The following is a 20,717-nucleotide window of genomic DNA, read 5'->3' as shown; positions in this document are numbered from 1 at the left end:
TTAGGCCGAGAAATCTCTCAAGACCATAGGTCCATATATGTATGTATTAGCCTTGGCATTTCTTGGCTTGAGAAATCCATAGGAACATGGGATGCTGCCTCATACTGAGTCACACCATGGGTCCCTCTAAGTTAGTCTTCTTCTTCTTTGGCAATCACTTGTGGCCGAGTAAGATTGTCTTTCATTAACATGGTCTTAACAGTCAGCCCGTAAGTGACTGTGGAGGCCAATTCTGGATCCACACATCCTTCCACAGTGGGGACATAGGTTTCGGGGCGGGAGTTGATCACGGTGAGGGTTTGCCAAGCGTGCCTTCCTCTTAGCACATCTAGGTTAGTACTGCCCACACTGACTAGCAGAATGTTCCTCTTCAGCCAGTTTTGCCACTCCTGGCCCTCATACAGTCTGACAAACAGTAGAGGTCTGTAGTTAATTTCTCATAATAACAACTTCCAGGATTATTATTTTTCCAACTAAAGATATAGTTTCTAACTATAAAAATATTTCTAATTAAGCACATGAGACATTCTGCATTATGAAAGAAGAAGGAAGTCTCAGCAAGATATCCTCTAGCTTGTAAACATGAAAGTTTTCATGCTTTATTTCTTCTACACCTTTAATCTTCTATAAGAGGGCAAAGACCAGAAGAATAATGCAGAAAATAAGCTCTAATGTTCTTCTGACTCATACTCAGTTACAAACTACTTACTAACAGATAAAGGAAAGGCTGCAATATTCGCTTTTCAGTAACTCTTTAGGAAGGGATTTAGAATGTCTCCTGCATTATTACCTCATACTTGGACCTCATGAATTAAAACTATATACAATTAGAAAGTAATTCAGTGCTGTAGTTATGTATACTATATACTCAACTAAAATAAAAGAAGTGGGGAGAGAAGGAAAAGGGGAAATGAACTCCTGTTCTCAGCCAACTTCTCATTTTCCCCAACTTAATTGTGAACTGAAAGAGTTTTGTCTCTTTGGGGACAAAATCAACGTTGTGTCTAACTGTGTCGAAAAGAAGGGATATGGGGAATTATAGTTTTGCAACCACAGAAATGGTTAAAACAAGATTGCATTATAAGCCCCGTTTTACATTGATTCGCATTTCTATACTAAGTTTCTTTTCTACAGTATAGTCTTGACTATTTTTGCTGTTGGAATTTAGCTGGTTTTGAAATGCTCTCCAAAAGTTTATTGTATAAAAACATTTAAACTCAAAAATGTACACTATAAAGATGCTTTGTTTAGCATGAAAGTGCTTTATGACATCCGTTAGGAAGATAGGTGACCCCCTGGGCGACGGTTAGCAGTATCATAGCTACAGTGTTCTGTGCTTCCCTTATACAGTGGAAGCCAACACATAACATAAGGTCAGAATTCCTTATGCTCCCCAATTTTCTCAAGGCCACAAGAGGAGTGCAAAGAAATCTCTTTTGTGTCATTTAATTAAGCACCTTGCAGTAAAACTGCTCAGACTCATCAACTCACCATCTGCCTATAACATTCTGAATGCTTCCACAACATTTTGAAAACTGCCAGCACATTCTACCTTGCTGCTAAATGGTTTCACATACTTGTCACATCTAATAGGACACCTTTGTCATAACTGCAGCTTTTCTCCAAATCCTTTCCAATTTGGCCATCTCCTTAAACTGGGGCTGTAGTAAGGATTAGTTATGCTCTCTTCTAATTACTTGAATTTTTATTACTTTGGTAAGTAACTCCAGTATCCAGAAATGAACTCCAACCAAGGTGGAGTTTTTTATTTACAGTATAGCCATTTCTGCTGGAGTTTCGTCACTGGCTGCTCCTTTACATATGACTGATGGAATTTCTATTTGTTTTAAAACGTGCTAAGCTATTGTTCTTCTATTGTACAGGATTGTTTAGTGTTTGTAAGTTGCTTCTGGAACCCTTGCCTAAGAGCTATGCTATAAATCTGAGCAATAGATAAAAATAGTCCAAGATTTGGAAAGAGAGTGTTGTCACTTGACCTCATGATCTCAGTATTATGGTGCTATAGTATCAGGTGCATTTGTCCTTGGATAATTTTGTTGTGTTGCTTTTCAAAGGAGGACAAATTGGAGGTGTTGCCATTTAAAACCATGTGGCCTTTTATTGTATTATATCACATTTACATACAAACCTTAGCTGAATGTAGAGTTTACACATGCATATCAATCAGGAACCCCGAGGATCAGGAATCTCAATGAAGCACAGAACACATGCAGACATTCAACTCACTTTCCATATGTCCCCCTCATCTGGTCATTCACCATGGTTGTGCCATCTGAAAATGGCCATGGCCAAGAGCCATACTCAGCTGGTACAAAAATAGTTCTGTGGGCATTAACATCTCCTCAATAAAAAAAGATGCTCATACATTACCGAACAAGAGCGTCCTGCGCATGAGATTCAACATAAACAGTATTCTTACCTAGAAAAAAAGGCAGTAGAGAGAACGATCAGTTCCACACTCTCAAAACACTTCCAAAACAATGTGTTCATGATATCTCGCGAACCAGGAAACATTCCCCTCCACCCACCCAACTGTACTCAGCAGAAAACTGAGATTTAAAGGAAAGCACAACTAAAGAAAATTTAGGCACAAACTAGAGGAAATTAATTAAGGCAATGAAACTTGTCTTAAACACCCACACCAGAGACCATTCAATTAAAACTAATTTATGTGTTTAGAAAAAAACAGCTAAATGTTCAGGGGGGGGGAGCCCACATGGGATTCCTAAAGCCACTTAAGTTCAGGCCTATCTTCTGAAAACTAACACTCTAAATTCTGAGTTGACAGCATAATGGGTTGGTGGTGGTATTTGTTTTCTGGCACGCTTATGTAAAATATTCAAGACACATGAGAGTTTGTTAGCACTTAAATAAATAAACAATACTTGTATTCTATTCTACTACCTGCATCTTTTGCCTAAGACATTGCTTATATTTTATATGATGAGCCAGTCAATGTTATTTTATAATGCTTAAAAATTACTCAACTTTATGCTCAATTTTAAAATATTATTTTTATTCTTCTTATTTATTTCATAGCAAAACAAATTAGACAAGGAAAGGAGTAAGAAGCAGGAAAATAGATTTTTTTTATTTTCTCTCGAGAAAACATTATTGTATTTCTGTATTTTTTATGTTTTATCATAAAAGGTTCAGATCAAGCAAATTTATCAGGTGATTGAATGAGAAGCCAGGACACACACACACACCTTATGGATGAGTAGTGATGGGTTGTATAGTAGGAAGAAGTGAGTAGGAATAAACAATTTTCTAGTTTAAAGTTTCAGAAAGAGAAAAAAATATATAATGGTCATAGCAGAAAGTTCACTAAAGAAAACAAATTTGATGTCAGGAATCACTATGAATGTTTAAGAGATTGGAACATTCTAGGGTTTTTTTGGGGGGGGAGGACGAGAATTAATAGGAAACATGATGGAAGACTGCAAACTTATAAACAGAATGGAGAGAGTAAACAAACAGACTTTTCTGCATCTTAGAATACCGAAACTTAAAAAAAAAGAGCATTTCTCCACTTGAAATGTAATTAAGTAATGGAATTGCTTTGGACTAGCTGACATGGTTTTAAAAGAGGTTTGGACAAATTAATAAAATATGTTCTTATTTTAGTCTATGACAGCTTTAAGAGAATTTTATGAAATATACCTCTAGATGAAGCAAACAAACATCTTGCTTTGTTGCTAAATTTCTGGGTGGATAGAGGTGGGGGGGGAGGGGAGAGATTCTGATTAATCACTGATGGAGGCAAGTGTAATAGACTAGATAAACCTTTTTTCCACTGGATCACGCCAAACTTAAAATCCATAAGGTTCTGAACATTGTCACCAATTCTACAGATTTCAGCCTTGCACATTTTAAACAAAAAGTGCATGCCAAATGACTACATCTCTTGCTGATAAAGCTTGCACACCTTTCAGCTTCCAGTGTCAAGAAAATATGAATCACTCATCTAAGCTAACAAGGTTCCCATCATGTCATACTGCAATGACTTGTACTTCTGGAATCAGACAAGATGATACAAGCACTACTTAGTTCTGTTGCTCAGTTCTTGTCCTTCTTAGAATCTCCCCTTAGTATAGGTTCCATAATCAGACTCCCTTGTTACAATTAAAATTGCGTAACTAGCATTGGAAAATCTAAACAGTGTAATTGGTAAGGGGGCTAAAAGGGTATCTTTTAAAACTTCACCAGTAGCTTGCAGGTACAGGTCATCATCGCTGCAAAAAGCAAATAATTTCATATCCACATTTTGTCTGACCTTACTAGAACTACAATAGTAATTTATGTAGCTTCTTTCAAAGTGCTTGAAAGCTTATTTTACTTAAAACATACAACTTATGAGGTACATTATGGCAGAGAAACACAGAGAAGGAGAGAGAGAAAGGCTTGCTCAATGCTACTCAAGAGAACTTCATGACTAAGCAGGGAACTGAGACTGGAGTGAGTCACATTCATGCCCAGCACTCTTTGGTTGCATAGAATCTGGCAGATTTTCAGTCCTCAATATTTGACAGCAACAAATTTTATATTACATTGTCTGATGAAAGGTGATGTCCTTGATATAGTTACATCTGAGAGACTGAGAGAAAACACCTTATCAATGTTCACCCTTTTCCTTCTACAGAAGTATACTGCAAGAAGAATATTTTCCAACCCTGCATAAATTAGGTATGCTAATGGTGCAAAAGGATTTTACACACACACACACACACACACACACACACACACACACACACACACACACCTGACAGCTTAATGCAGACTAATGGAGGGAGGGTATTGCAATATATGGCCTGGACTCCGTGATGAGGTCTTCGAACTATTGTCATTAAGGCATGGATCCAAAAAACACATCTAAAGGACTTTACATGTAGCCAATGTTTTGCTTGTTTGCTTGCTTTTTCACTGTAACTGTTCATACTGCTGATGAGACAATCGTTTAAAAACAGAAAAACAGCATCCGTTCTCTTTGGCAGCGCAAACTGCAGCAGGAAAAACAACAAGCAAAGGTCTGGCTCTCTATGTGGTCCTCTCCACTATGCATGGATCCATTCTGTGGATCCCAGCAAAGTTCATGGGGATTTAAAAAGGAAACTGATAAAAAACGAGAACAAAAAACCAAAAACCTGAGATTGCTCCAGAGCTGTTTGAACTACTGATGCCTTTCTAGCTCATAGCATGGTTCACTTATCAGTACTAAATATGTGTAATGCTTCATAAATATCAGGCTTGAAGCAAAACTACTTCTAATCAGATCTGGCATAAAAAGGGGGGAAAATAGGGTGAGGTAAGTGTGATCATACCCTGCAGAAGAATAGTGGATGGCAGAGCTTCAGCACATTACTTAGACACTAAACAGTAGAGAGCTAGAGATAATTCTCAGGTAAACTTTCCATGAGCCACTACGTCATCCTTCCCTAACCTCCCAGCATTAATCATGTCAGTAGTAAACCTGATGCAACCAAGCAAGAATGTCTGATTTACAGGGAGGCAGGGCAATGCTAAGAGAACAAACACATTGGCATGTCAAGTAAGGAAACACCAACTCAAACTTAATTTCAGCTCTGTAACTCGCCCCAGAAGAAAACAAACATTTTCTAATTGCTCTTCCCACCCCCCCACCCCAGCATGGTGTTTGCTCAGAGATTTACCAACTGAGAATAGTCTCTTATGATTTTTTTTCTGCAGTCTGGACATCACAACCATGAATAAAATTATGTTGTGGAAAGAGACATGCACGTATCTCTTCCCAAATTTGACTGAGGTTGCCAAGTTGCTTCCAAAACTTTGTAGCTATGTTTCTATAAGCCTTCCCCATCGTGGCAAAACTTGATAGCATTAGTAATTTACTGAAAGTCTTGAATCACCCAAAATGTCAACAGAAAAAGACAAAATGGTAAACTTAAAGCTGGTGTTATGAAAGTCCCTTGGCTGCGGATGAAAACACCAACCCTACACCTGATTCTAATGTCCACCCATCCCAATTGCATTTTCTAATCCAAAACTATGAAATCACAGGGGCTCAGACCAGCCTCCCTTACACATTGTGGCATTAGAGGAGTGAATGGTGTTTATGTACCGATTCACTATATAGCAGCAGATATCTAAGCTGCATTTGCACTTGGACTTCCTGCAAAAAAGCAAACATGTAAAATGTGAAGATAGCTTCCCTTTATATATTACATGTTTCCTCCGGAAAACAATGGTGTAAACATGGCAAATGTTCACACTCCTATTTAATATATTGGCCTTTTGGTAAAGGCGAGGAAACTTGCTGCTTTTGCAGTTGAGCAAGGGTTAAACTCACTCACATCCTGGCCATTTTAACCAAGTTTAACTAAGAAAAGACAAGCAATCACTTGCAAAGTGGCTAAAGCAAACAGACTTTCCCCACTGTGCCCATCTCAAGTTCAAGAGCCTGAAAGTGATGCATTATGAGAAAACACATATGTGTGTTGAGGACAGGGCATTTCTGTCATTTCAATGTGTTCAATGTGCTCCTTTTTTTAAAAAAACCATGTCACTCAGTGTGTTTTCTTAACCATGAGAGCAACACTCATTGCATTAGTAATACGAATGACAGTTAGTCACTTGGGAACAACTCAGTTGTTGTGTCTGTGGTGTAAGACTCGTGCATTTAATCCTGTTTCTCAGATATATGTGACCCAAAATTACAGCACAAGTCTCCCTAGTGAAGTGCCTAGCAAAAATCCCCTTAGTGGGGGAAGCATTAACAAAGCATTAATTTGAGTCCACTGTTTCCCTTTGCATCATAGCCTTTGTCCACATGGTGAGAAGCACTGACAGTTTCACAAGAGGGGCATTCAAGGACACAGTAGGGTCTTGAATCCAGGCCTTCAGCATGAAAAAATCAAAACCTTATGTTTACTACCAGACTGCTAAGATATTGGCATGCACCACTGGGCGCATTTTAGAATTTCATAAATTGACATTATTGGAGAATATAATTGCTGAAATGGAAGCAACCATTTTTATCTCTGCTGCACATGAAAGTTATGGGCAGAAATGAAGGACACATCTGAAATGCAAAAGCCCATAGGTATCAGGATGATGGGAAGGGGAGATATTTTCAGTCGGGAAAAGGAAAGGATGCAGGTTTCAATGGATGATAGAGGAGGATGTGTTCAGGAAAGAGGTATGGGAGAACAGACAATATTTATTTAATTTAGCTTGTCTGCTGGGTGAAGATGAGTAGAAGGCAAGAAGAAGGAAAGTAGAAGGCAGTGGGTGATGCACAACAATATCCACTACCCTTTAAGTATTGGGATCAGTGGGAAGTAGATAATAATAATAATAATAATAATAATAATAATAATAATAATAATTTATTTATTTATTTATTTATTTATTTATACATACATACATACATACATACATACATACCCTGCCCATCTGGCTGGGTTCCCCCAGCCACTTTGGGCAGCTTCCAACAGAAAAATAAAACACAGTAATCTATTAAACATTAAAAGCCTCCCTAAACAGGGCTGCCTTCAGATGTCTTCTAAAAGTCTGGTAGTTGTTTTTCTCCTTGACATCTGATGGGAGGGCGTTCCACAGAGCAGGCGCCACTACCGAGAAGGCCCTCTGCCTAGTTCCCTGCAACTTGGCTTCTCGCAATGAGGGAACCGCCAGAAGGCCCTTGGTGCTGGACCTCATTGTCCAGGCAAAACTATGGAGGTTGAGACGCTCCTTCAGGTATACTGGACCAAGGCCATTTAGGGCTTTAAAGGTCAGCACCAACACTTTGAACTGTGCTTGGAAACGTACTTGGAAACATGCTCGGAAATTAACAGTAGAAGCTGTTTATTCATAACTGAGCCAGTTTGGATGGCTAAAAACGCCAGGGCCTTGCTTATCTCCAGACTTGGAAAATACTGCAAACTGCATCAGAATTCTTTTCATTAAATATATTATTATTAAAATAATAATTATTAAATTTAATAATTATATAATAATAATAATAATAATAATAATAATAATAATAATAATAATGCCCCACCAATCTGGTATAGTGGACAGGCTGAAACACAACTAAAGCAAACAAATGCCCGAATATGACAGTGAAGCCAGGGCCGTCTCAAGCAGGTCGGGCGCCCTGGCACCATGGCGCGGAGATTGCTCCAGCGCCCTCACCCTAGTGGGCGGGCGCAGCGTGCAGCATGGCTTCTGCGCAGCTTTGCCACACAGCGCCGGCCGGCCCAACACCCTAGCACCCTGCGCCACCGAGACTACCGCTAGAGCCGGGCCTGAGCGAAGCAAAACCCATGACAACTTCAGCACATCATAGGGAGAGGACAAAGAAGTCTTGAGAGTCCATTCAGGTAGACAAACTAATCTGAAATTAACATTCTCAGCCTGGAGTGGCTTGGCCATTGGCATCATCCTGCCAAGGAGTAAGGAGGATTTCAGCACACATCAGGTGCAAATGTATGCCAAAATGGTCCAGCTGTATCCACCAACTCAGGAACTAGTACCGCAGTCATACTCACAGGGTCTTACGTACTACTACTCCACTTTAAGTTGGCACTTGCTTCAACTGCACACTTTTGTAAGTCTCCAGCAGTGCTTTTTCTAGAAAAGCATGTTGTTACTAATCATGAAGGTGTTACAGTAAGTGCCACACTTTTTAACAACAAAAAGAGATGCCAGTACTGTGTACCCCCGAGTGCCCCCTGGAAAAAAGCACTGGACTCAAGTAAGGCGAAGATTCGTAAGAGGTAGGTTTATTAATACTATCAAGTAGGTTTATTATACAGTCAGAAATGCTGACTCTTTGAGCTTCTGCTTTTTGTTATAAAACATGTTGGGGCAGAGGAGGCCACCACATAACATCCCCAGGCTTCTTCTTCTGCATTTATGGTCCTCTGCCAATGCCATGTAGCGTCTCACTCAAGCGCTAGCTATTCCAGTCGCTTACCTCTAAGATAGACAACTGCCTTTCACTAAGCTGTGTTTACATACATATTTTTTGCTGCATGGAACTTTTATTTTGCAAATGAGACTTGTGTCAAAAGAACCGTTCCTGTAAATAAATATCTCCGGTGGGTTCCCAAATGGCTTTCGGTAATATTAAAAGAGCTGCACATTTCCCCCTTTGAATGAACGTGCTAGAGGGAAGTGAAGAAGAAAGATTATGAGTGGAAAAATTCTTAAATTTAAAACAAATAATACAGTATTTTATAGCTGAATGGAGCAGACAATTGCCATATGGCAAGCATCTGTTGGTGTCTACACCTCAAAGCTATTTTTTAATAAATAAAAAAAAACCTAGACAGACTTTTTATTTTAAGTGGCAAAGTGTTGGATCAGTGTATGGTGAGACAGCATGCAAGAGAACTGTACAACAGCTAGTCCTAAAATACAAGAGGGTATCAGTAGTCAAGAGAGTGACCTATCAGTGACTTAAAAAGAGGCAGTTCACTACATCAAAAATGTACTAAGATGTCACAACTCAACTGTAGCTTTTTGAAAAGGGGGGGAAAAAACCTCTGAAAACCCAGCCTCCTAAAAGTTCACTAAGGAGTTATCCAGAATACATGAGCTAATGCAGACTAACTGGTGCCTTCTCCTCCTGCTCTGTCATTATCTATCAGTAATAGATGGTTTAATCCTAAAAATATATGATGCGGTTTTCACTCTGGGTACTAGCTTCCAGATGGAGGGGGTAAAATGCAGAATGTCACTGAGCTTGAAAAAGCTCTCCATGTGCATTAAATAAATTAGTGGCTCCCTGAGAGATAAGAAAAGTTAATTCTCACAAATTCTTTCCCATACAAGTCAGATTTTAAAACTTTTTCTAAACTCTGTGTTGCATGTGTCTGCACCTATATTAAACTGAGCACCTTTTGTAGCTTTTAATTTTTCCCTTCTCAGTCTCTAACATGTCAGGCAAAACCAGTTTATTACACAGGTGCAAAAGAACAGAGGATCACTTGCAGATTTAGACTTGTTACATGAAGGGTTCATGTTGTTTAAAAAATCACTGTTTTATATATATCCAGATATTTTCTGTTTATTTTAAAAGGTATGCTTTGTTGGTGTGTGAGGGTGTGTTTTTGTCAGACCTGTTGCTGATTACAAAGAATTCATAGCATGTTAAGTAAAGCAAACTACTGTATTAAAATTACTTTATTTTAAAGACCTGCGACTGATTTTAAGTACGTACTGAGCCAATCACAAATGACAACAGGTAGAATCTTAAAAAACATTGCCATTACAAAGACCCCATGTTTTCAGGAAGTTAATAATAGTGTAACTTCCTGAAATAATAGTGTTTTGAATTATGGTGCTGGAGGAGACTCTTGAGAGTCCCATGGACTGCAAGAAGATCAAACCTATCAATTCTGAAGGAAATCAGCCCTGAGTGCTCACTGGAAGGACAGATCCTGAAGCTGAGGCTCCAGTACTTTGGCCAGCTCATGAGAAGAGAAGACTCCCTGGAAAAGACCCTGATGTTGGGAAAGATGGAGGGCACAAGGAGAAGGGGATGACAGAGGATGAGATGGTTGGACAGTGTTCTTGAAGCTACAAACATGAGTCTGACCAAACTGCGGGAGGCAGTGGAAGACAGGAGTGCCTGGTGTGCTATGGTCCATGGGGTCACGAGGAGTCGGACACGACTAAACGAGTAAACAACAACAATCGTGTACAAAGCCCTAAACATCAAGGGATCCAAGAATCTAAAAGAGCACCTCCCCTGGTAATAGCCCCCTCAGACCATCATGCTACACAATTTTAATGAAACACACACACACACACACACACTGCTACAGTTGGGCTTCAGTGAATAAAATTGCCATTGCTGCGAATGGGAGGGGCGTTTGTAACCAAAATACAGTACTGTGATTGTGGTGGGAAGGCTTCAACAACCCCCCCCCCCCAGCCATAAGTGATCTTCCCATAGACATTTGGTTGGCCATTGTGGGAACAGGGTGTTGGGACTAGATGGACTTTGGCATTTTGTTCTCTCTCCACATTACCTTTCCAAATAAAATCAACCCTATGCCTGTCTTAAATGCAGATTAATTTGCAGAATTAGGTTTATGCATGAAAAATGACTATAGTATAATGTTCTAGGTGGAAATGCACTCTAAGACATCAGGTTATCTAAAAGAACATCTCTCCTCAGAGAGATGCCTGCCATTTTAATAATAAAAGACAGGCCCTTCTGTTTGTACCATGTCCTATGGAAATCCATCTCACAACCACTAAGAGGAGGGCTTCCTCTGAAGTGACTCCCCCCTCAGAGAGCTGGTGGGCACCAACTATTTCTGTGATTTTCCAACTACCGAAAACCAACATATCTTTCCAGGTATCCCTGAGTCCCTGATATCCAACTCCATATTTTATTATATTTTACTGAATTTTATTCTACTGTGAATTGCCTTGGCCTTATTAAAGGCAGTTTATAAATGAATAAAATAAATAAATAAATAAATAAATAATCAGGGAAGTAAATCCTGTTCTATATGTTGATTTCATGAAGGATTAAATTCTATAAATACTGTAGCTTTGAACATTTGCACCATATATGATGATATGTTCCTCTTACCATAAAATTATACAAACGTTAAGAAAGTTACTACAGTGGTATCTTTAAGAACATCCCTGTTTACGAACTATTCATTTTAAGAACCCCGCAAAACCGGAAGTAGTGTCTCGGTTTGCAAACTTTACCTCGGTCTAAGAACAGAAGCTGAATGGTGAAAGGGCACCGGCGGCGGGAGGCCTCATTAGGGAAAGCGCGCCTTGGTTTAAGAACAGTTTTGGTTTAAGAACGGACTTCCAGAACAGATTAAGTTTGTAAACCGAGGTACCACTGTAGTGACATTTTGAAAGCTTCGATGGTGTAACATACCACCTATGTGTGATTTTTAACATGATTTCAAAACTGGCAATACCTACCCTGAATTCCAGTCCTCATCATCAACTGTCATACCATAATCTGCCTCAAAAATATTCTTTAGATGCTCCATTTTACCCACACCCAACTCTGGCAAAATATTGTATGAGTCAGAAATCAATATATATGTCACTATAGTTACAGCTACAAAAACAGTCTTAAAGAGAGTACCGTACTTACTCAAGTCTAATGCGCCATCGAATCTACTGCGCACCTCAATTTTCAGAACCTTGAAACCAGAAAAAGTATTTGCTGGCAAATATAAATGTACCGTCAAATCTAATGCACACCTTAATTTTTGCAACGTAATTTGGCCAAAAAAGGTGAGCGTTATACAGTATTTGAGTAAATACAGTTAAGTGCATTTGAGTCCGTCTCGTATCTTGGCTTTTGTATTGAACTTCTATATTTGAAGTTTCTGGACACATCAGTGTCCTGCTAAATCTTCTCCCCCCCCCATTCCCTTTTAGTCAAGGATTGTACTCCATTATATAAATCTCTTAAAGTAAATACTTTTGTTGTTTTTACTGCAACATGGCTACCCTTCTGGAACATTCCAACTAACAGACATACACATCCAAAAAAAGGATATCACTGATGCAAAGCATTCAGTTGGACTTCTGCAAAGTAATTTAATTGCAAGCACCAACGTCCAGCAATAAAATAAGAGACAATAATGTACCACTTCAACACACAACAATTTTCATAAATGAGAAACCCGCTGGATCTGCGCTAGCCTGGCTGAGTAAAATCCAGTTGTGTTCCACAAAAGCATGGGGGAATAGAGATATTCATTATGTTGTATGGGACAAATGCATTTTGTTATACCTTTTAAGATAGGGATGTTTGACAACCCAAGTACTGTATGTTGCTGCTATAATCACAGAATGATTGTAAAGACTATCACTCTGCAAGTGTGGAATTATAAAATGACCCAACTAAAAATGTATCCTTTAACTCAAGAGCAGGATATACAGTAACTGAGCCTGAATGAATTTAACCGGTACTGTACATTTGTATGCTACTTTGAAATGCATTATCACATTGTAATCATTACAACAACCCTGCAAGGTAAGTTGCTATTATTATACTAAGGCTGAGAGAATTTGTTATGAGTGTGTGTGTGTGTGTGTGTGTGCGCACACACACACACACACACAGAGTAACACATGCATTTGGAAACTTAAGATTCCCCTCCATTAATGTACCGCCATAAATAATAATGATCCACTGAAGGGTGTGTGTTTTTTGGAGGGGGGGGGGATCAGAGGAATAAAGACAAATCCTTAACTCTCCCTACTTAAGCAGAAAAGACTGTTTCATCAACAAATTTTCCAGTTTTAATGCCAAGTTGCCAATGTGGAAACTAATTTTGCTGGAGACAGCAATCTAACCAAGTTCTATGTAAATGGTTGATAATTTAGTACACAGCATATATCAGAAAGACATGGCATTTACCATTTTGTATACTAAAATAATGAAGACCATTCTTTTGGACAGGAATGCTGCTGTTGTAAATACATTTTTGCGGCAATTTAATTGTAAGTGAAGTTCAATTAACTCCAGTCTTGTAATAAGCGGCCCTTTGGGAGGGCATGTTTCTGACATCTTTGCATGCAACATATACATTACGAGTCCCGTTCCTCTTTTTTTGCAATCTCTTTTGGATAGTATTAGGATTATATGTCATAAATGAGGTCATCCAGACTTGTACAGATAGTTTACACCAGCTGTTAAGCATTTCTTTAAAACACTATTAACTCTTTGTTACTTCTGACAGTGCAACAGCTATCTAAAATGCAAACAGGATATTCCATACATATGACAATTTCTGGCTATGAAGATTTATTTATTTATTTATTTATTTATTTATTTAATGAAATAAATAAATAAAATAAAATACCCGGCCTTTTGGTTCTATTTTAAAAGCAAAGATTCAGGATCTGCACTCACTACTTAAGGTACCTCTTCAGCCCGAGGGACACATTCCCTTCTGAGCTGTCTTCCAAAGACATCCCAGTGGTGGGCGAGGCAAGAGGCAAGACGAGCCTCGTGAATTAAAAGATCAAAAGCTAAATGAAAGACTAAAAAACTAGGGAGAGTCCACTGACAATAGCTAATACGAAGCAAGAGGCCTTTCTTCCATTTTTAAATTCTGTTCTGGGTTTTTTGGTGCGTTTTTTCCATTCTCCTCTATTTTTTGGGGGGGGGGAGAGGTTTGTGCTGTAATAGCCTCCAAACTCAAAGCAGCTTTAATCCAGTTTCGTAAAAGTCCTCTAACATGTTTAAATGCATGCATATTTATGACATCTGGAATCAAGTCCCACCTAGTTTTAAACTACAGAAGCTAAGATTATTTCACGCAACAGGAATTTACTTTTGTTAAGCCCTTCCTACCTTGTCAAATCAAGTCAATTTTGTGCATCATTTTAATCTCTGCTCACTGGCAGCCTTGAGAAAAGCTCTATTGTGCTACAGGTGGTGTTGAAAGATAAGGAGCTAGAAAGCAGTTCCCACATCGGCCTTTTGATAACCATGATGTTCAGCATGAATCTTGCTTGACAATGCCAATGCCATAAAACCTTCAACAGATTTTTCTCTCCCTCTCTCCAATGGCTATCAGACTACAGCATTTGGGCCAGATCCTACTAATTAGTTGCGCTAGTTGGAGCCAGTGCAACAAATCTCAGTAGCACAAGAGGGCTCCCTTCAATCCTCCCCACTGCCCCCTGCCAAACTAGTTTGGGGAGTTAGAAGAAGCCTTAGAACCAGGGGCGGGGGAGAGAAGGAGATAGTTCTGTCTGGCTTGACAGAATAATTGCAATACAGTGGTACCTCGGTTTAAGTACACAATTGGTTCCGGAAGTCTGTACTTAACCTGAAGCGTACTTAACCTGAAGCAAACTTTCCCATTGAAAGTAATGGAAAGTGGATTAATCCGTTCCAGACGATCCATGGAGTACTTAAACTGAAGCGTACTTAACCTGAAACAAACTTTCCCATTGAAAGTAAAGGAAAGTGGATTAATCCATTCCAGATGGGTCCGCGGAGTACTCAACCTGAAGTGTACTTAACCCGAAGTATGAGTGTAATTGGTTCTGGAAGTACGTACTTAACTTGAAGCATACTTAACCTGAAGCGAACTTTCCCATTGAAAGTAATGGAAAGTGGATTAATCCATTCCAGACAGGTCCACGGAGTACTTAAACTGAAAGTACTCAAACCGAAGCGTACTTAAATTGAGGTATGACTGTAATGCAACATTTAATCCCACCTTTGTTTCTAGTATGTTTCTAGTCTTGAGTGATAGCCAGTTATGCCTGCTCAGCAGTGGAACCAATTTTCACTCATGTACGTAATAGGACTTCCCCTTTCTCTTCTCTCCCACCCCCCCATAAACCTCTTTCACAAAATGTCTGCTTTGGAGGGTTAGGGGGCCGCCTGTAGCAGGTTTGCGAATCATGAGGAGCTGCAGGAGGAGGAGAATAGAAAATGCACTTACACAACATTGAATATCACCATTAGTATAGTCCCACTGAAATAAGACTGAAGTAAGTTAACACATTTATTTCACTGGGTTTAAGGCATGACCAAGTCTGGATGGACGGATAGATAGATATAAAAACTTGCCTGAATTACGAGATGAAAACTGTTACTTCCTCCTGAAATTTATCTTTGCAAGCGTTATCCTCAACAAGGATAAATAAGCTTCAACCGGGAAATTGTGCCCAGTGCTCCAAAACGGCTGCACCATCTTCTGTGCTCTTCCACTGGTCTTTTCAACCACAGTTCTCTTCTGTCTTTCATACCAAGCAGAATTATCGTTTTGCTCCAGAGAGTGGGTAAAGCGACCAGACGGAGCATGTTGGTTTTGCATGTGGGGAGAGACAGGTTCAAATCTATATATGAAGCTAACTGGGTGGTCACTGGCATATCTCTTTCAATCCAATCTACCTCTCCCAGTTATGAAATGCCATATATTTCCACCCCTTATTCCATCAGATCCCCTACAAAATAGCCTTATAGTGATTAGCAAAATGGAACAGCGAGAATCCTGAAAAACACTTCCCCAAATACATCAAATTATTTAAAATCAGCATCCACAAGTACCAGGATAGATCTTTTAATATGTAAAACATCTGTTTAATATAAAATAATTCCTAAATTTTAAAAAATTAGTTGTGACTTTCCAAAAAGCATTCCCCTCCACCCACATCACCTGCCCCCCCCCACTCAAGTGTCCCAGCCCATGTGTTAATTAGGACCAGGTTAGGGTTACTTCTTGGCAAACAGGACAATAAACTAGGATCTCCCACATATGCTTTTAAGTCACATGCTGAGTACCAGCATTCAGTTGTCACTTGGCAGATGTTTAAGTACTTCCATTATATTTAAAACATCAAAGTGGGATGCATTTCTATCTGGAAGCCCTATTTTACTGAAGTAAAATAATGAAACAGAACACCCAGTTGCACAGAGCTTAAAGATGACGGACATGAAATAAATAAATACAAGGTGCCTTCTCAATCACTAAATTACTAGCATTGGTGCATATCCATAGGGTCAAGATGAGACACGGCCAGCTCACTGGATCACCTGATCTCTGGGAGAGAATGGGAAATTTTCTTCAGGCCTATCTCTGTCTAACAACATTTGTCAAAAGAAAATTCACACAAAATGCTTTGGAAACAGGCACAGGACCTTAAGTCACCACAATCTATTGAAAACATGTGTACTTAAATGTAATGTCTTGTATCCATATGTAGCTTAAGCATTTCCTTCTACACAGCAGTGACATCGCTTAATTTCATACCCGCCATGAGATCTCCTGCTTACATATGGAAATATGAATCACTATTTGTAATGGAAATAATGAGTTGTAGCAGCTGTAACCTGTATATAAAGAATCAGAACTATAAAAAAATTAGTGTGGTTACACGGCATTACAACAATTTAGAGCTGGGGACAAAGAGGATTCTAATGCTGTACAATATATTATTTATTTTTTGAGATATCAGCAGAAACTCCCATTATTAAATGAAACTGGTAATCCATTTGCTTTAAGAGTTTTTCCAAGTTCCCAACGAGTATGTTTGAAACCCAATTAAATCTACAGTAAGACTGCAGGTTTTAGAAAGGGTACATTGAATTTCTTATTGTGCCAACGAAGGGTAAAGGTTTTACTGCAGTTTAGCTGCATTTCCCATTTTCCTGTGTGATTAGTTTCAGGGGAACAGTGCCCTATTATTAGTACCCGATTCACTGTGCATGAGCATGTTGCAGTATTATACAAACAGTGTTTTCGAATTTGCATAAAAATGAAAGCAATATTAAAATAAAATGTTGACAACTAAACACATGATTCACTTGTAGGCATAGGTCATGCCTAAAAATCAGGTATCTTAAATTTCACCTCCATAAACTCTAATTTTTAGTATCAAATGACAGTAAGCAAGCGACTATTACTTCTTATTCTTCTTATCCTTTTACCTTGGGTATAGTATCCAACTGCAGCCACAACTCTGAACAACAACAAATAATGCATTTGATTTAAGAGTGTGCATGGTGAAAGTAGCAAATGTTCCACAGTCACTTGTGCTGTCTTAGACAGCAGGGACTCATGAAGAAGGCCCTTCACAGGAGATATTAGAAACACAAATGGTAAAACAAATGAGTCCTTGCCATGAAGAAGGAACCAGTGTATACCTCTGCATGTGGCTTTTCCAGCTTACCTAGAGCAGAAGCTGCTGTACTTGCGAAAATCCAAATTGAGTAGCTGAGACAACCTGATAACAGGGAGTTAAACCACAGAATGACAAAAAAAAAATTGCAACTATCACTTTAGGAACTCTGATTTGGGTTTTGTTTTTTAAAGCCTGAAGTAGCTCTTTATATCACAACCGTTTCCATTCATTACACCAATCATAAAATACTTGCGCTGCATAACTACCAGCTGGGGGGAAAGGAGGATCCAGAGTAAGTGCTTCAAAAGGCAGCTGCAAGTTTGACAAGGCTATTTCTTACAAGAGCGCTCCAAGTCCACAGAGGGGTTTAACTCTCAGCAGAGTTACGTCTTGTACAGGTGGCCCATATAACTTCACGAGGATTCTGTTCCTAATAGTTTTCAAAGTCCACACACCACATTTATTACTATAGTTCTGACTAAGACCCCAAACTATTTTTATGGGACCCTATACAATAGTAATAGTTTAGGATTTAGTTAAGCTTTCAAAGCTGAATTATATCTGAGGAAGCGTTGCCCCTCAACATGTAATTAATTCAGAGACAAAACCAAAAAAAGGGGCACCAGGATATTACTAAATGTTTTAAAAACTGGCTTCAGCATATGCTGGTACCTTGCACATTAATTTATCTTTTTCATTCTTTGTGAGCTTCACACGTAAGCAACTGGAAGTGTAGAATAGCCAACAAGTACAAGTTGGAGCCCATCTAGAATAAGGGAAGGGTGGGGAAAGAGAACTGCGAAATCCTTCCCCCATCCCATAGCACAGCACTTCCAGGGTTACGGTAAATTTGTAGTTTCCTGCTCACTAGCCCAGAAGCTAGAGAATTTAGCATAATAGCAAAATTATTGTACTGCAAGACAGGAAGGAGAGTGACCTCCCTCATGGTTCCCAAACCTTTCCCCTCACAGACGTGAAAATTGCTGAGGATGCTGGTACACCACTTAAATGATTTTCCTTGCAACGCATCACCTGAATGCAGCTCATCAATGGAACCCCTGCTCTACACTATATGTATGGGAGAGTTTGGAAAGTGTAGTCAGGAGCTGCTGCTTTTTGGTACAAATGCCACAAAGCTATTTACCCCTATTCTAGGATACATTGTTAGGGGCTCTGCCCTATTTGCAGCTTGAGGACAAAGCTAACTAAGATCTGCAGAAGCGCTTTTCTTCCGGTCCTAATCAACACTCCCCCAGGACTCTTTTAGCTTCAAAAGGGTGAGTGTTTTCAAAAGTTCAAAGGGATGTGTTATAGGGATCCTAGGCTAGGCGGTACAAATCGATGAAAGGCAGGGGGCATTTACAGCACTCTGAATACAGTCTAAAGTGCTGTGAATACACCATCTTTGTATGCGTCTCACAACCCCAAACTAAGCAGTGCCCATATTATTTAAATATTTGTTTAATTTCTATACCAGCTTTCATAAACATACATTCCCGGATGGTTTGCAATGCAATATCCTCTTACTGCAGACTGGGAGCCAAGGCTGAGAGAGAGAGTAGGTTGCTTAAGGTTACCCTGGGAGTTCACGGAAGAGGGGTTTGTAGCTCACTCTCTTAATCACAACATTAGGCCAGCTGCGGATCATAGTGTACAATGGAAGTTCTATGTTTATGTAGCTCACATTTCCATAGGCATAATGAATCTTCCCTTCTTTCAGACATGGTAGTTTCAAAGAGTCCCCTGTTCTTGAAATTTTGGTCAAATGGTCTTAGCTATATTTCAGTGCTTATTTTATATTCATTTCCCATCTTATTCCAAAAAGTCAGGATGAGTTATCTGCAGGTTTCTTGAGCATCAAAATAGAAACATCTAAATGTTAAACCATTGTAAGGTCAAAAGGTTATGACTTTCAAAATAATTGCTCTGGAATGTATTTTAAAACTTGTCACCTATTCAATAGTTACCTCCGGGATGCCAATATGTAGAGAGACTTGGTTGCTTATACAATCAAAACAACTTAAATTGATCACTTCCCTTCTTGCCCTACTACCTGAATTTTATTAGTACAGTAGCTGCATGTTAACTAGAAGGCTCCAAGCAATTCCTATTGATCAGTTTCACTCCACAGAACCATGTGAGCTAAGATTACGCTAGATAAAATCTGTCCTCGTAATTAAGGAAGCAAATTGACTGAAAGGTGTGTTGAGTCTGCATCCTTGTTGAATCACCATTTCCATAGATATGTGGTTATATTCAGACCGAGTTGGAATTAGTTCCCATTGAAGTCAATGGGATTTACGTTCAACTTAGTTTGCTTACAACTCCACTGACTCCATGTTAAGGAAGAAAAGAAATGCCTTTTTTCAAACCAGTGGCCTTCCAGATTTCTGGATTACGACTCCCATCCACAGCCAACATGACCAAAGGTCAGGGATAAAGGGAGCTGTAGTCCAATGACATCTGGGGGGGCCACAGGTTCCACACCCCTATTTTTTTAGAAACACTTTCAATGCAATCTGAAAAAGTGAGCAGTAGTTTGAAAAGTTACATAAGCTAAATAATCCCTTCTGCATGTGCAGAAGAATGGGAACGAAATCTGCTAGCACTGATGTCAGCTTGCATGTTAAAGCCAGCAGATAGCACTTTTAATGTTGACAAACCAGAAAAATAACATACTTTTGTGGGTAGAAACAGCATATTGAGTCTTTGAATATTACAGGTCAGAGGGCTACTACCTAGATGCATAAGCTAACCAGGACTAGGCACAGCAGTAGACTCAAGAGAATGCTGGCCAGAAGCAATTACACCAAAGAGCTAGTTCATATGCTATGTTAGCTGCTTGGCTTACATAAGCACATGCGCCTGATGCTTCCAGTTCCCAAAATTAACACAATATGTGGGTGATCAATGCATCCTGCAATAAGATCCACAAATCTCACTTCAAACAGTATGCTAATTGTGCGGAATTGGAAGCTCAAGACACTCGGACTTCTGCAAAAGATGCAATTAATTTAAGAAGCCATTTTTAAAGTTCAGTTTATTAATTTATACCCTGCCTTCCCAGACAC

General features: G+C 39.2%; 2 protein-coding genes across 4 annotated transcripts in view; one reads left to right on the top strand and one right to left on the bottom strand.

The window, feature by feature from the left end:
- The window catches only part of CMSS1 (cms1 ribosomal small subunit homolog), a 179,387-nt gene that overhangs the window by 82,654 nt on the left and 76,016 nt on the right, over nt 1-20,717 (bottom strand). For 2 of the 3 annotated variants that reach the window (XM_035114730.2, XM_060273730.1), the window contains one exon: nt 2,392-2,440. The exons of the other annotated variant lie outside the window; for it this stretch is intronic. In XM_035114730.2, the coding sequence (XP_034970621.1) occupies nt 2,392-2,425 (34 nt within the window). In that variant the 5' untranslated portion in view covers nt 2,426-2,440. The remainder of the gene's footprint in view (nt 1-2,391; nt 2,441-20,717) is intronic. 3 annotated transcript variants of the gene reach the window in all.
- Nucleotides 1-20,717, top strand: part of LOC118084778 (filamin A-interacting protein 1-like) — a 156,310-nt gene that overhangs the window by 61,637 nt on the left and 73,956 nt on the right. The gene's annotated exons all lie outside the window — the stretch shown is intronic.

Source organism: Zootoca vivipara, chromosome 4 (assembly GCF_963506605.1).
Source record: "Zootoca vivipara chromosome 4, rZooViv1.1, whole genome shotgun sequence".
Classification (NCBI taxonomy): domain Eukaryota; kingdom Metazoa; phylum Chordata; class Lepidosauria; order Squamata; family Lacertidae; genus Zootoca; species Zootoca vivipara.
This window is presented reverse-complemented; position numbering and strand designations above follow the sequence as displayed.